General features: G+C 39.3%; 2 protein-coding genes across 7 annotated transcripts in view; both read right to left on the bottom strand.

The window, feature by feature from the left end:
* The window catches only part of CPNE1 (copine 1), a 33,923-nt gene that overhangs the window by 13,181 nt on the left and 5,600 nt on the right, over positions 1–15,142 (bottom strand). The window contains exon 1 of one of the 6 annotated variants that reach the window (XM_088789166.1): positions 12,430–12,569. The exons of the other annotated variants lie outside the window; for them this stretch is intronic. The gene's annotated coding sequence lies outside the window, so the exon portion shown is untranslated. Of the gene's footprint in view, positions 1–12,429; positions 12,570–15,142 lie in introns of those variants that run through there. 6 annotated transcript variants of the gene reach the window in all.
* RBM12 (RNA binding motif protein 12) lies at positions 9,221–12,550 on the bottom strand. The gene has a single exon (XM_088789165.1). The coding sequence runs from the start codon at positions 12,548–12,550 to the stop codon at positions 9,725–9,727; it is 2,826 nt and encodes a 941-aa protein (XP_088645291.1). The 3' UTR covers positions 9,221–9,724.

Raw genomic sequence — 15,142 nt, 5'->3', positions numbered from 1 at the left:
AGGAGGCATCAGCCTTCCAACCCATTTCTAGGCTGCGAGGAGGAATCAAGCAGCATGTCTGGGTGGCAGGATCATTCCTTCAACAAACCAAAGCCACACGTATACTCCTGTTGCCTACCTTTGCTTGCTGGAGCAGCTCAGATGCTGGATCAAGTCTTGAAAGCCAATCAGGAAATTCTCCACAGGCTCCCAATGGGTGGAACACCACCCGTGGAATAGTCTTTTCCCATAAGATTGAAAAGACAAACTACTCCCATCACCACCACTCTTCTTTCTTTCCTTCTCTGCCTCAAGGGACGTTGAGAAGGTAGACAAGTTGTTTTCACTCCTGCTTCTCCCTCTATAACTCAGGGATTACCCAAATATAAATCAGTACCCTCAGAGGTCACAAACTGAACCAAATATGCAAATCCTTACTATAAAACTACATTCTTTATTCATACATATGACTAATGGCTATTGATACTGTTTATGAACTATAATTTTAAGTAATAATTGGGTTTAGATCCACATAAACTAAGAAGTCCAGCTGCCACACAGTATTTGGCAGTATTATAAAACTTAAAAGTGCATTCACACAAAAATTGAGAAGTGGGAAAATACAATATAAACTGTCAGTTTCCCATCCTGTTATATTCTGTGAAGGTCAAAAAAGTATGGAAGCCATGGATCCAACTCCAGTGTCCCCAAAAGACTTTCCAACTTGTGTCCATCTCTTCAAAGAAAATCTAGCTTGAGAGAACTGGATATGCGGAAGGATGCAAACCAAAGAGGAACACGTGGCCTTCAAGCAAGGCAGGGCTGTACTGGTTTCTCTCTGCCCTATGACTCTGAACGTGCTTATACAAAGCCTCCACCTGCCTACTTCAAAATAAACATTGGAGCACGAGAGCAAGGCTGGAGACACATGACAGAATAAATGCTGCCAGTCAGTAGTCTCCTACATCTGCCCCCAAAGTCAGGGAGCGGCAGGGAACAGATGAGGGAGGGAGGGCTCTGGCTCTGGAGTCATGCAGGCGGCCAGTGACTGAATGATCTCTGTGCACCCCTTACCATCAATGAGACCAAGGGCAAGTTACTTTGTTACTCTTTCCCCATCTGTGAAGTGGGGATGATGATACTAAAATAATAATAATAATAATAATAATACCATCAACTTTACAGGGTTATTGTGAAGATTAAATGAGGCCAACCATGGAAAGTGCTTCCTGCCTGACAGAGTAAGCGCCCAATGTGTTAACTGCTATGCTTTTTGATGCGCGTAAATGGATCCTTTTGCGGTATCATTATCTACTTGTCAGTTCATGGGACACCCAGGAGGAATGCCTCTGGTCTACCTGCTCCAGAGGACCTAACAGGCAGAAAAGGGACAGCCACCAAAAGAGGAAAGGAAGACCTTTTTCAAGCTACAGTGCGGGACTGTTATCACACTCAGAAACAGCAGCAGAGCAGTAGTGACACCACAATTTGAGTTCCACCAGCCTCTCTCTCTATAGTTTAAGGTTCAAATTCACTACAGATTTCCAGAAATAGAACGGGTTCACAGAATCACAGAAGCTTAAAACTAGATATATGATCTAGTTTAATCCCATTTTGGAGAACAATGAGGCCAAAGGAAATGACCAGTCCTGGGACACACGATAATAGACGAACCACAACCTGATTCCCTGAGAATGATTTCTATATCCACCCATTTCAGCAACAGCTCACACCTTGTAATCCAGTCTGATCTAAAGTCCATCTGGCCACTGAAACGGTGAGGCTCATGTGGCCTCTTGTCCTGACCTGTACTAACTGGCCTCACACACAGATGGAAAATACTTCTGCATCCAGCACACGCTCTCCCTATTTGACTGCCAGGGCAGGAACGGACTCCACATTTATAGGACTTTATCAAAGAACAGGCTTTAAGTAACAAGCACGAATATTGCAAATAAAGTAGTAGAAATCGCCTCAGGAAAATGTGATTTATACCAAAAATGTCAAAGAACATCTACTGAGCAGCCAATTCTGCCCCCATCCTGCTCTGCTGGGATCTACATTCTTTTAATCTCCCTTCTTTGAATGAGACCCCTGCTTCTCTGTTGCCTGCAGTGTCTAAGACAACAATGCTGGACCACCTTCCTGAGCATCTATCTCCAGAGCAAGAACTTGTGCACCTCCAGTGTGCAAGGTGACCTATGACACAAAAAGAGCTGAGTGAATGAACAAAAGCTACAGACCAGAGCCCTTGGAAAAGAAACCTACCTATTGTTCAAAATGCCAGCCCCCTCACTGGAATACATTTACTTGGGATACATGGGAGATCTTAAGATAGGTTGCTCTTCAGAATTTGTAGGTTAGGGAAGCTGAGAAATAAAAAGGGAGGATTTCGACAACAGGAAAACTGCACTGTGAACACACTCATTTGCCCACTTGCCATTGTGGATGGGGAGTGGCGGGGGAAGAGATTCTAGTTCTGCGGCTTCTAGTTCAGGATTAATAACGTTACAATGTAAAACTCTCACCTAGTTAACCTCCAGTGTAGCCTGTGATAAAGGTAATTGAGACAAGTTCTCCAAAAAAAACACTGCAAACACAGCCGGAGGGGGGAAAGATTAGGAGGAATGCAACAAAATTCCAATACTCTAAAGAAACAGCTGAAAGAGGCAGCAGAAATAAAAGAAATTACAGGGAACTCTTTAAATATAAACCTGTGCTGTCCAAAAGGATAGCTCCTAGCGACATCTGGCTGTTGAACACTTGCAATATGCTTAGTTCAAATCACAATGTCCTGTAAAATACACATTGTATTTTGAAAACTTAGTACAAAAAAAGAACATAAACTATCTCAATAATTTTAAAGTATACGTTGAAATAGTTAATATTCCGGATCTACTGGGTTAAATAAAATTTATTATTAAAGTTAATCTCACTTGTAGTACTTAATAGTAGCTATCATGACCAATAATTATCGTTATTAGTGCATGTACGAACATTTCCAATTGAGAAGATTCTATTGGACAACTGCTGGCCTAGAACAAGGACCAAGAGGTTGACATTTCATACCGAAAAGCTAAAGCTCTGTATCAAATTGATCCAAAACTAGAAAGGAATGAATTTCAGGTAGTCAACTATGCATGTAAGTAGTAAAATTGATGGGGAAATTCACTTGATTCTGGAGTATTTATGTCTTAGAGCATTTATATGAAGTGGTATTTGGCAGCTAGTTAAAAGATTAAAAAGATGAAACATTCCATCCCTCTGCTAGGCCAGGACACCCCTGGAACCAGCCCTTGCCTGCCTGCCCTACTGACCCTTCAGCTGTCATGCCACTCAGGCTCTGGGAACCTCAGGCTATACTGTTGGTTATATGGGGTGGCTTTAAGAACTTCTAGAATAAGCACCATTTTAGACAGTGCCACTGTGTTCCCTCAATGATTTCATTTTACTAACATAGTGCGTCCCCAAGAACCTTGGTTAGATATGAAGCCTTCCCTCACGTAACACACAAGGCCTCCATTACACTTGTTTCTGTCTGACCAGTTAGCAAGTGTCCAGGAAACCCTTTACTCCATTCCTGTGGGACACAAGTGTACCTTGTGTGTTTAACAAGCAAAACCACACACTTGCTTGTGTAATTTAAGACTCTAAAGTCTTGAAGAATAGGCATCTTATTTTGCTTCCTTTTCCACCACAGCATGGGAGTACTGGGTGCACAACAGTCAAAAAATTTAGTCAGCAAGGGTTACAGCTATGGCTAAGCCATGTATCCATGAGAAATTATCTTAAAAGCTTGGAGGCAGATGTATCCAATTTGACCTGTCAATTAAATGGTCATAGGAGCAAAGGTAACTGGCAGTATCTACAGTAGAAAGAGGTGCATTCGCTTTCCCACTTTAGCTACCTCCATAGCAGACAGAGACCCTGTCGGTGCCATAGGCCCACACCACAGAAGGGAGTTATGTAAACGACAGGACCCTCTCTGTATTGCAACCCAATGTGTGGGGCAGTGTAGTGGAGTGTAACTCACTTCCAAGTGGAAAAAAAGGAAAATGAGAAAATCAACAACAGCACCAGCTGGTATGACTTAAGACACCATACATAGCTAAATTTCTTTACCCTTAAGCTTTTCCCACACTGTGAGGACTAACAGGTGACTTGTGTTAGCACACTGTGCTTGTTACATTTGATATATAACACAAATGCCTAAGTGACAAATCTTATTCACTAATCAAGAGCGGTGAGTGAACTCATGGCCCCCTCACCCCAATTAAGAAGTTAGGGCTACAGAGAGAGCAGTGAGGGAGCTTCGGTCTATGGAAAACTCATAGCAGATGTATTTTCTAAGTTACTGGCAGATTTACTATTTAAGTAAGTAAAAGGGAAAACTGGCAACATCAGAATCAAGGGAAGGAAACACCCAGGGGTAGCCGTTTTAATACTGGATAGCTCGCTCCTGGGATGTGCTACATTTATTCAGCATCTTTGACTGCATATTGAATTATGTTCTCTTGCTGGTCATGGCTCTGTTTTCCCCAAATAGTCACCTTCTCTCAACATGAAATGGCAAGCCGTCAGTGGATGAGGAAAAATGACTTGAAACTATTAAGTTACTCAAGTCAGAGTCCAGATGTCCAGCACAGCTCCTGGGGTGCCACCCCCGATCCTCTGCTGTGCCATTTCACCAATTCTCTACAACTTGTGTTTGCTTAGTCTCTCTGAGCTGTCAACATTTTCAGTGGGGGGAAATCCCCAGGCCTCTTGACAAAATTTAAGGAATATAACAAGTGAGATTTCCGCTAGCACTATTTCTTACCCCCAGATTTTTAGAGTGCTGCCCTTCTGTCCTTGGGGCTGGATTGCTTGCATCAGGTGGCTTTTTTGCCCTTCTGGACTCTTTAGTGAGCAATATGCAGAAAAGCAGTGCCACCTTAGTTGCTTGTTGCTAGTTATGTCGATCCAGAAAAGGATGCTTATGAGTCCTCTGGCATAAAGTAGCTCAAGGCACCAAGAATAAATTCAGGAACAGCATGGTAAAGAATTAACATTTACATAACAGGAAGAGTTGAACTTGCTTATGTTGTTGAACAGAAGGGTTTTCCCAGAAAAGTCATTACAGCAGAGAATTGTGCCACCACCAGAACATTTTACAGTAAGTCAATGTGATCTATCAGATTATATGTTAAAAAGATGAAACTAAAATCAAGCAATTTTTTAATTGGACAGCCGTAAGTTTGGATTCTACATATCCCAAAAAGCTCTACTTTTCAGGAGTAAGAAGAATGGTGGTGATGCACATAACTGAAAAAACTATTTCTTGCTGTAAAACACTGGAAAGCAGACAACAATGAATTATAGGAGTGATCTCTCCTGAGCAAAAATAAGGACTTAGTAGCACACCGTCCATCCCCTTAAGATGGTAAAGGCCATTCTGGATCTCTGTAGGCAGCTGATTTCACTCCATCATTTTTCAAATGCTTAGTCAAACCTTCATAATTTTAAAACAGGAACTTAGTATGTCCAGTCTAAACCACTCTAATACAAGTTTGGTATTCAAACTCAAATACAGGCTAAAACTCTTTAATGATACAAAGTCATAAATATTTTTCAAGAGCTTTGGTTAGGGTTAAAAGGAATAGCCCACTAATTTCTCTGTAACTCCAATCCTGATATATTTTTAAAGGACTCTATGGAGTTTATGGAAACTTTTCATTTGCTAATTTTTTCAGCAGAAAATGAACAAATGTGGTAGGCACATAAACAGAGCAACATTGTCAGAAAGCGGGAATATTTTTGATTCCTTTTCCCTCTTCCCCACCTCAAATACCTTACATACTAATGCAAAAACAAGTACACAAAAAAAGGAAAAGCTCTAGAGGTATGTGCAATTGACAATGTATCCTGAAGGTTTTTCCCATTTTCTAAAGTAATCATTTTTTTAAAAAAGACAATTCACTGTCCCCTTTAAGAATCCTGGGAAAAGGAGCACTTGATTTCTGGTGCTTTCTGAGTCCACATAATGAAGTGGCTTGCTAGCAAAACACATATAATAAAAGTTTTAAAGGGTGAATACCGCAGATTTGACCTAGAATCAAGTTTCCTTCCCCTGCCGCTCCAGGTATCCTCTTCTTTCCACACTTCAGCATTAGTGGGCAAGGATAAGCAACAATCGTTACCTCCAAGATCACCAAATCCACCTTTCCAAAGCACAAAATATTTTCAGGAGTTTAAAAAAGAAATACCTGACGGTATAGGTCAGTACTCTTATGCAATTAAAGTATTAAAAGCATCAGCCTGTTTTCTTTTGTGACAAGTTTATTGAACAGTATCCAAGACTTCACCTTTATAAACAAAAACCTCTGCTAAATGATGCCAAGGCAGTATTTGCTGGCAATTTTTGGCCATAATGGCAATGAATTATTTTATTGTGTTTGGTTTCTAAAGTTTGGACTACTGTAGAACTGCCAGTAAGACAATTTAAATGTAATTTTGTAAGAGTGGGAAATAATTTTAAGTGATCATTGCCAGAAATTCTTTCCAGATTTGACTAGCAGCAATTTTACATTTTCTTTACTCATTTTTTAAGTGTTCTTGAAATTGACGAGTGGATTTATTTTTAAATACTTGACCCACACCAATAAACAATGACAAAATCCAACAAAAGGGACTATGAGTTTGATTAAGGCTTTCATGAATCCTTATTTTTATCCAAGGTATTTCCACCCAAAGTGTCTGTTTGCTTACTTCCAGACACAGCCCTAAATTTTCATCCAGTGGGTAAAGACCAACCTAATTACACTGAATATTACTCTCTGAAATTTTGAATAAAGTTTCCTAATGGAATTTTCACTGTCATTGTTTTGACAACTTGGAGAACAAATCTAGCAACTACATTTCACGTAACAGTGTTGCATTAAAAAAAAAAAAGAAGCCACTAATAATCGTACATCCAAACCACAGTGTAAACACAGGACATACTTCCAAATTTTGCTTGTGAACTAAATGTTTCACTAAAATTCAGAAAAAGTTTACAACTTTGCTTACTTAGAAAATACATTTTGTAGATTTCTCTAATCCTTTAAACTAAAAAAAAACCAAACCTTCAGCAGGGAGGGGGAGAAAAATAAAACCTAATGGAAAAGATTCTCTTCTATTCATGTCAGTCACGAAAGTAGACAATCAAGTTTACACATGAAATTGAAAATATGATAGTGTTTACAGATGCACACAACTTTGAGCAAAGCTTTACAAATCCTTCATACCATACAAAGCAAAGAAGCAAATAATGTAAATTCGTTATCACCCAAAACCTAGTTCTTATGAGAAAATTTGCAGGAAAAGAGCTATGAATAGTTTCACAAAACATATTTTCAAGAATTTTTTAAAAACTCAAACTCCAATGCCCAGAACAAGATGAACAGTATGCTTAGCAGTTAGCACTATGTAATGTGTAATAAGTCTCAGATACACAAAAATCAAGTTCCACAGGGCAAAGCATTTAATTACATTTCACAACAAGAAAAGCACTGTTGTGATTCAACCAAATATGAAACATAGTCCTCTCCAATTTCTACACAACCACTATTTTCTTAATTTATTTAATTTGATGAACAATGAAATCAAATTTTCCTTTTCAGCATTTACCTAAGATGTGGAAATAACAAAATAGTTGCAATAAAGTATATGAAATATTTAACAAGAATGTACGAACATATAACCAAAATAAATTGTGAAAAAAGAAAAGACTTTCATCTTCAAACAACCCATTTTTCTAAAATAAAAAGTCAGCTTTCCAATGGGGAAAATAATGTGCAGTTGAAATAAGACTCCCAAACAGCGCTGAAGTTTTTTGCACTCTGTCCTTGGAATGAGAAATGATTACTTAACAGAAAACTTAAATTGAATAGCATATACAAACATCATATTGCTTTTTTAGTTGAGGAGGTAATATCTAGTGTTCTGTCAAAGCAAATTTGTAATCATGAATTATCGAAAGACCCACAACACAGCCGTTTTTGAAAGTCTAACCAATCCTTTCCCTAAACAAAAAATCCTGTACTGTCAATCCTCTAGATCGTAATGCTGAAAAGGCTTTCCAAATCTTACCACACAAATCAAACTGTTGCCACTCCTAACTCTAAATTACACGACGCTGTATTTCAGTGTTCCACTGATTTGCAACACCAAAAAGGCACTGTTTTTTTTTTAACAGGAAATATTTCTTTTAAAAGGCTGACCCCTTTGCAAGTACATTTGTAGGAAATGTTGAGGATGCTTCAAACTAAGACAGAGGACCATGTAAAAGACAAAATTTGTTTTTCATGATATCTCACCAATCTCCCATTCCGTATGTTTATAATATGTGACACATCTTCAGAGCATTTTAACTAAGAAAAAAAGTAACGATAAGCAGAGCCTTTTGTGGCAGTGGGCAGGACGTTGTAAGGCAAATGTTTTCATGACAAGGACACTTACCAACCAGAACCCATGTGGTCCTCCTGCCTTAGTGTCCTGAATGCCAAAAACAAAAAGAGTATGAAAGGGCACGGAGTCTCAATTCTCTCCCTTCTGGCAGCTGTACTTTTGCTCTGTATGAAATTTTGTAAACAGGCTCCTGATCAAACAACTAGACCAAAAGCCTCCAAGTAACAGGATTAAATGCATATCAATCTACAAACCAGCTTATGGATTTTTTAAAATTCTATAACACTATTGCTACCAAAGCTAACAATTTCAACTTCATTTTAAAAAACCTGATGTAATAAAGCTCTTTCTTATAAATGGACCCTCTTTGTTTAGTTACAGACCAAAATTTCACATAAATTTGGGACAGAATGAAATTGCCAGAACATTAGTCCTCATGGACAGGACTTCCAATCAAGCAACTTAAACAGTGATTATTAAAAGCAGTTTCTGGTTTTCAATGCCATCCAAACAAAATGAACAATTTTTAAACCAACTGAACTAAAACTTAGAGGTCAAACCAAAAAGGCTCTGGTAGGTAGAGGACTCCATATTTTATTTTTGTGGCAAAGTCTTATTCCACAGTTTTAAGTATGACATTAGAAATCAAAGTTCAAGGTTATAGCACAAACCAAGTGTAGTTTATATTAAAAAAAACAACAACAACAGTTCTGCTCATTTACAGATGAGTCAGTTAGGCAAAGCAGCAACTTCAGAAGCAGGACTGTCTATACAGCAAGAACCCTCGAGAAGCAATAAAGGTACATACAGTGAATCTGTATACAGAGATTTTATTCAATTTTAAAAGAAAATGAGGACTTTAGACAAAGCTTTGACCCTATAACAAAGCAAATCTGTCCAGCTTTAGACCAAATTCCAAGAATAGCCAACTTCTATTTTTCAGCAGCTGGCAAGAGCACCCTTAATAAGCTCTACTGACATTTCTGTTTTCTTCATCCCATATGGTATAAAACAAAACCAATCTAGACTCCTTGATAAGCTTGATGTCGTCATTTGAGTTTTGTAAATCATTTCTCTAATGGTATGCAAAAAATCATTTTTGTGTTCTTTCCAGACAGCTTTACGGTAACATACAGCAATGTTTATCCTGATAATGAGTCTTCTGTAAACGGTCAACCAATGCTCTATGTTATGGAATCCAATCTATATGCAATTGAAACAATCCACAGGTTCTAACCTGGAAATACTAGGAAAACAATCTGGATGCATTAATCACAGCACTATGAAGATCTACCCTATGAAGAATTGATGTGAACAGCTACCCTAATACAAGTTTTACTTTCCTTGAGCCTATCGGTCTGTCATTTAAGTCAATAACAGCAGCTGTGGCTTCATCCCGAGATTCAAAGGCCACCATGGCTTCCCCTGTGGGCATACCTTTCTCATTGTATTTTAAACAAACTGAGCCTGGGATCACTTGATAGCCATAAAAGAAATCTAAAATCTCGTCAATAGACACAGTGAAGGGCATGTTCTGCACTTTAATTACTGTTGGTCCTGGTTTTCCAGAACTAGACCCAAAGCCAGGGGGACCACCAATGTGGATTGGGCCAGGCCCAGGCCCAGGCCCAAAGGCTGGTGGCCCACTCAAATGGCCAGGAGCATTTCCAAGACCAGGAGGGCCACTTCCAAAGCCAGGGGGGCCACCTAAGCTACCAGGGCCATTTCCAAAATTCTGAGGCCCCCCTCCAAATCCTGGCCCACTTAAATTATTTGGTCCACCTCCAAAACCTGGCACATCCAGTCCTAGACCAGGCAAACCACTATTTCCAACTGAAGGCATACCAGGTCTAACGTCACCAAAGCCCCCTCCTAATCCTGGAGGAGGCAGTGGTGGCCCAAAGGCATTCGGACCACCAAAATTACCAGGAAAGTTAAATGGAGGCCCATTATTGGCCTCCTTAGATCCTACAGTCAGGAAGCCATGCTCTTCACCTCCTGCACTCGGCATTCCCGCATTGGGCATTCCTGCATTGGGCATTCCCACATTGGGCATTCCCACACTGGGCATTCCGGCACTGGGCATTCCGGCACTGGGCATTCCAGCATTGGGCATTCCGGTACTGGGCATTCCAGCACTGGGCATTCCGGCATTGGGCATTCCAGCACTGGGCATTCCAGCATTGGGCATTCCTGGAACTGCAGGATTGCCTGGCACAGGCATCTTTAACCCCTTTTTTCCTTGGGCAGGGGGATTTTTTTCAATCTCTCTCATATCTTGTAGAGTAACTACATGAACAAAAGCTTCTCTCCCATTAAGTTTTTTACGGTGTAAGCGTTCAGACTTACGTGCATCGTCTTCATTTTTAAACTGAACCAATGCCTGTCCTAAACCTTGCCCATTGTTATCAACAAGAACGTGTACAGCATTTTCATCCACTGGGATTCCTTCTAGGAACTGAAGAACATCCATCTTGGTAATGCTGAATGGAATATTTGTGATGTGGGCACAGACTTTGGTAGAGCTGACATCCCCCTCGGGATTTAACATCATTTCTCTCTGGTCATAGCTGAAGTTCTGCAGTCTTTTTCTAATCATATCTATCTTTTCTAACATACCTTTCTTAGTAATTGGATGAACTTGAATAAAGCGATTGCCCATGTATTGTTTATGACGAGACAGAGCGGCCTTATAGTCAGCCTCATTCCTGAATTCTACGAAGCCTTCACCAGTTGCTTTCCCATTGGGTCCGTAAGCGATATAAATACTATCTTCCACAATATCCAGCTTTTTAAAAAAATCAATGACATGTTTGTTTTCGGCTTCAAATGGTAACCCTTTCAAGTAAACACAAAACCCAGGCTCATGTGGTGATCTTGACCTTGACCTTTTCTGCCCACTGGGCGATTTTGACCTAGGAAGTGTCTGAGGAGGGGGGTGGGTTTGTCCAGAGGGTCCTATGCTTTGCTTAAAAGTGATATGGCCTCCAGCAGCTACCCACTGTCTTTCGGTTGCAGGACTAACTTCCACATAGCGTTGAATCATCAGCATTCTGTTTCGTTTCAAGGCTTCAAATGTATCTTGAGGGGAAAGAAACTTAACCAATCCATTCCCATTATTTCGGCCTACATGATCTTTCAACAAATGCACTGCATCAACACGGAGCCCATGAAAAAAATCTCTGACATCATTTTCCACGGCAGAAAAGGGCATTCCATGCACACTGACATACAGATCATCAGGGTTGATGGGAAGTGGTTTCACACTACTTTGAGAGTTCATCTGGATAGGGTTAACAGGATTCAATGGACCCAAAAACACAGGGTTCAGGTTACTGTTCAGATTCATAGGTGCTCCAGAGCCATTCATTCCAGCAGGTAGAGGTGCCACAGGTGGTGGATTCAGGGGTGGCATGCCCGACATGGGTGGCAGTGGGGTCATGGGTGGCACAGACGGGACTGGAGGTATTGGGGGCACAGGAGGCACGGGAGGCAATGTAGGTACCGGAGGAGGAACTGGTATTGGGGGAATAGACGGCATGGGTGGCAAAGATGGCATTGCTGGAATTGGAGGAATTGGTGGTGGTGGGACTGTGTTCATTGGAGAGGCTGTGCTCGAAATGGTTGAGCTAAACGTTGGGCTCCCAAAGGAAGTCCCCATATTTGGAGGAGCCGTTCCTATGCTGGCTGTGGAAAACGTCTGTATGTTTTTGTTGCTTTCATGAACAGTAGTGGCGGCAGTAACTACACTGGGTGAAGGATTATTAAAGTTGGGTACTGTTGTAGGCAAGTTAACCCTGCCACTCATACCTGAGCTAGGTGGTGGTCCTGATCTACTAGCATTTGCTGGTGGTATATCTAAGTTGGCTGTTTCAAAACGCCTACGACTCAGTTCAATCATATTCTGCATTTCTGTTTTACTACTCAACAATAGTGTTACTTTAGACCCTTTAATTGTACCACCTGTGCGCATCATACCAAGCCTTGCATCTTCATCAGTGGCAAAAACGATGAAAGCCTCACCCAGTTCACCCCCTACAATATGCACGCCCCCATCAGGAATGGTCAATCCAGAGAAGAAGTGGCGAATGTCCATGGTCCCCGCCACAATTGGGAGACCTTGCAAACGGATGACCACAGCCATGCTGCGCTGAAACCACACACACCTGCAGATGAGAAAAGGCAATGGCCAGGTCAGACTCCTGTTTATCACACCAAAGTTTTTAGCTACAAGAAATGACCAGCTACCATATTAGGCCCTCAAATAGTCCCTCAAACTATCACAAGCAATGTCGTTTTAAAATTTTGGCTATTCTAAAAACTGAATATCACGTGCCATTTACAATGTAAAACCTAGACACTTTCAACTTCCAAAAGGAATTAATTCTGCAAACAATTAGAAGTTCAATCCCAAGAATCAAGTTTCAGGAAAAAAACAACCATAGGACAGTAAAATCACCAATGACATCATTCAGACCGCTATTCAGTAAGATTTAAAAGAAATGTGTAAGTCAAATCAGGAAACAAAGTTTAACAATTTATAGGGGAAAACATGCAAAGGATGCATCAAAGTTGATATTTAAAACTGGCTTAGCATCTTCCTTATAGACCTGACAACTTCATAGAATTATCAGTGTCATTTTATACAGCTCAATCTCAAAAACCCAACAGAAACAGAAAAATTACAAATAATAATTTACACTAGATTCAAGTCTCAAATGAGAACTGATTCCATATTTCACCCTAAAACTCTTTAATCTGCCTTACAGCTTTATTTATTAAAGAAAACTATATATAAAAAATTATTTATTACAAACAAGGTTAATACATACTAAGAATCCAACACAAATACTAAATAAAATAGCCAAAATCTTAATCACCTATACTGATCATCCCAAAAGCAGAACCTGGTTACAGTGTCATTCACCATGGCTGTTTTAATTAAAATTCATTCCCAAACCCTCCACTAAAAAAAAAGTCTTGTTTTTCCCATAGGGAAGAGCTGATCATGAAAAAGAGGTATCTTTTGGTTTTTGCTTTTGTTTTAAAAGAACTAGGGTATGAACTTTATTCAGTGATTGTTATAGTATCCAGCCCAACGTAACTCCTGTGGAATTTCTGGGTACTCACTGATCTCCTTAGACAATGTCCATTTTGATCTAATTAAAAAAAAAGTTTCCCCTAGATTTAAGTAAAATTTCAGTATTTCTGTTCCTACAGCCTCTAAGAGTAAATGCAAGGATAGTCTTTTGTAAAGCAATACAAAACAAATTCTTGGCACGGGAAAAAATATTAATTTGAACTTTATGTGGTCAACAACACAAGGTGTTTTCCATGCCATCTTAAAAATCAACTTTTAAATATAAACCTATTAAACTGGCTCTGTGACCTTCAGGAAATTAAAAGTTATTTGGGCTTTGGTTTTATTTTCTCAAATGAAAATATTAGTAAAGCAGTTTCCTATTGCAAGCGCTAAGAATTCTATTACTCTATGAAAGCAGTTTTTCAATGTTATTAATAAATATTGTGTGAATAAGAACTCAATGCAACAAAACCTGTAATCATAGTTCAATGTTATGATTGCTGTACAAAAAAGAAATATGTTTGGCTTCGATAGTTCTCTCTCTCGTGCACGTCACCTTTAAATTTAATCCTGAAAGACTGGTAACCATAGGACAGTAAATGCTCTTTCTGAGGCCATTATAAAACACTAGAAATTGGGCAGAGAGGGGAAGTTTTTATACTTGGTTTGCAAGAGTCAACAAGAAAAATTAATACTAAAAAATAATCGCACCAACACTCTTTTCTCCTTATTTACTATTTAGTCTATCAGGAAGTTCATCAAGAAGGTTCCAAGTCATTAAATCAAATTCTCATTCTTTACTGACTCTAGAATATTGGCTATATGCAAAATTGAGATAGCATTCCTGTTCAACTTCAAAAAACGCTTAATCATTTAATCACTCCATGGAAACATGGGTAATCTAGGTACCCAAAACAACTTGAGCAAGATGTTAGTTTTCATTGGGACAATAAAAATGGGAACTTGATATGGTCACAAGAATACAAAAATTAAACAAAGGGCTGAAGTGACATATACAGTAAGTCTTCAAACCATTTGCTGCTAAGAGAGAAGGGATTTAGTGAAAGTCTGTACAAACTGCACATGAAAATATGATATTGAAAATCTGCCCAATTACCAGGTACAAAGGGCTGAGGATTAAACCAAAGCAGAGCAAAAATTTATTCATAAAGCCATCTAAAGAGAAAAAGGTTTTAGGTTCTGAAAAAATATGAAATAAGATCTGCTATTCTGTTTACTAAGTACCTGTTTGACAGATAAATCACTTCAGGCTACCTTGAGCCTACCTTAGTTATTTAACAAGAGGGTTAGATTCCAATCATTGAAGTTCCATTAAAGTCAAAATTTGTATTCTAAAACATGTGACCCATTATCTGTACCTATACTTCTAAGGAATATTAAATAACCATACCAATAACAAGCACCTATATTTGTAATGCTACTAAGGAACAAAATAGCTACTTATTGCCTAATATACCAGGAATTCAGCAGGAGAAATGCATCCATATAAAACCAAAGGAAGCAACAACTGTTCATCCATCATGGTACCCAGTCCATCCCACCCCCATCCCTCAGATAAGCTTGTTTAAAACAAGAAAAAAAACAAACACACACACACACAATTTAGTTACTACACATATTTTCATGTTACTT

This window comes from Rhinolophus sinicus, chromosome 13 (genome assembly GCF_057876585.1).
Source record: "Rhinolophus sinicus isolate RSI-liver-muscle chromosome 13, RSI-T2T, whole genome shotgun sequence".
NCBI classification, from domain to species: Eukaryota; Metazoa; Chordata; class Mammalia; order Chiroptera; family Rhinolophidae; genus Rhinolophus; species Rhinolophus sinicus.
This window is presented reverse-complemented; position numbering and strand designations above follow the sequence as displayed.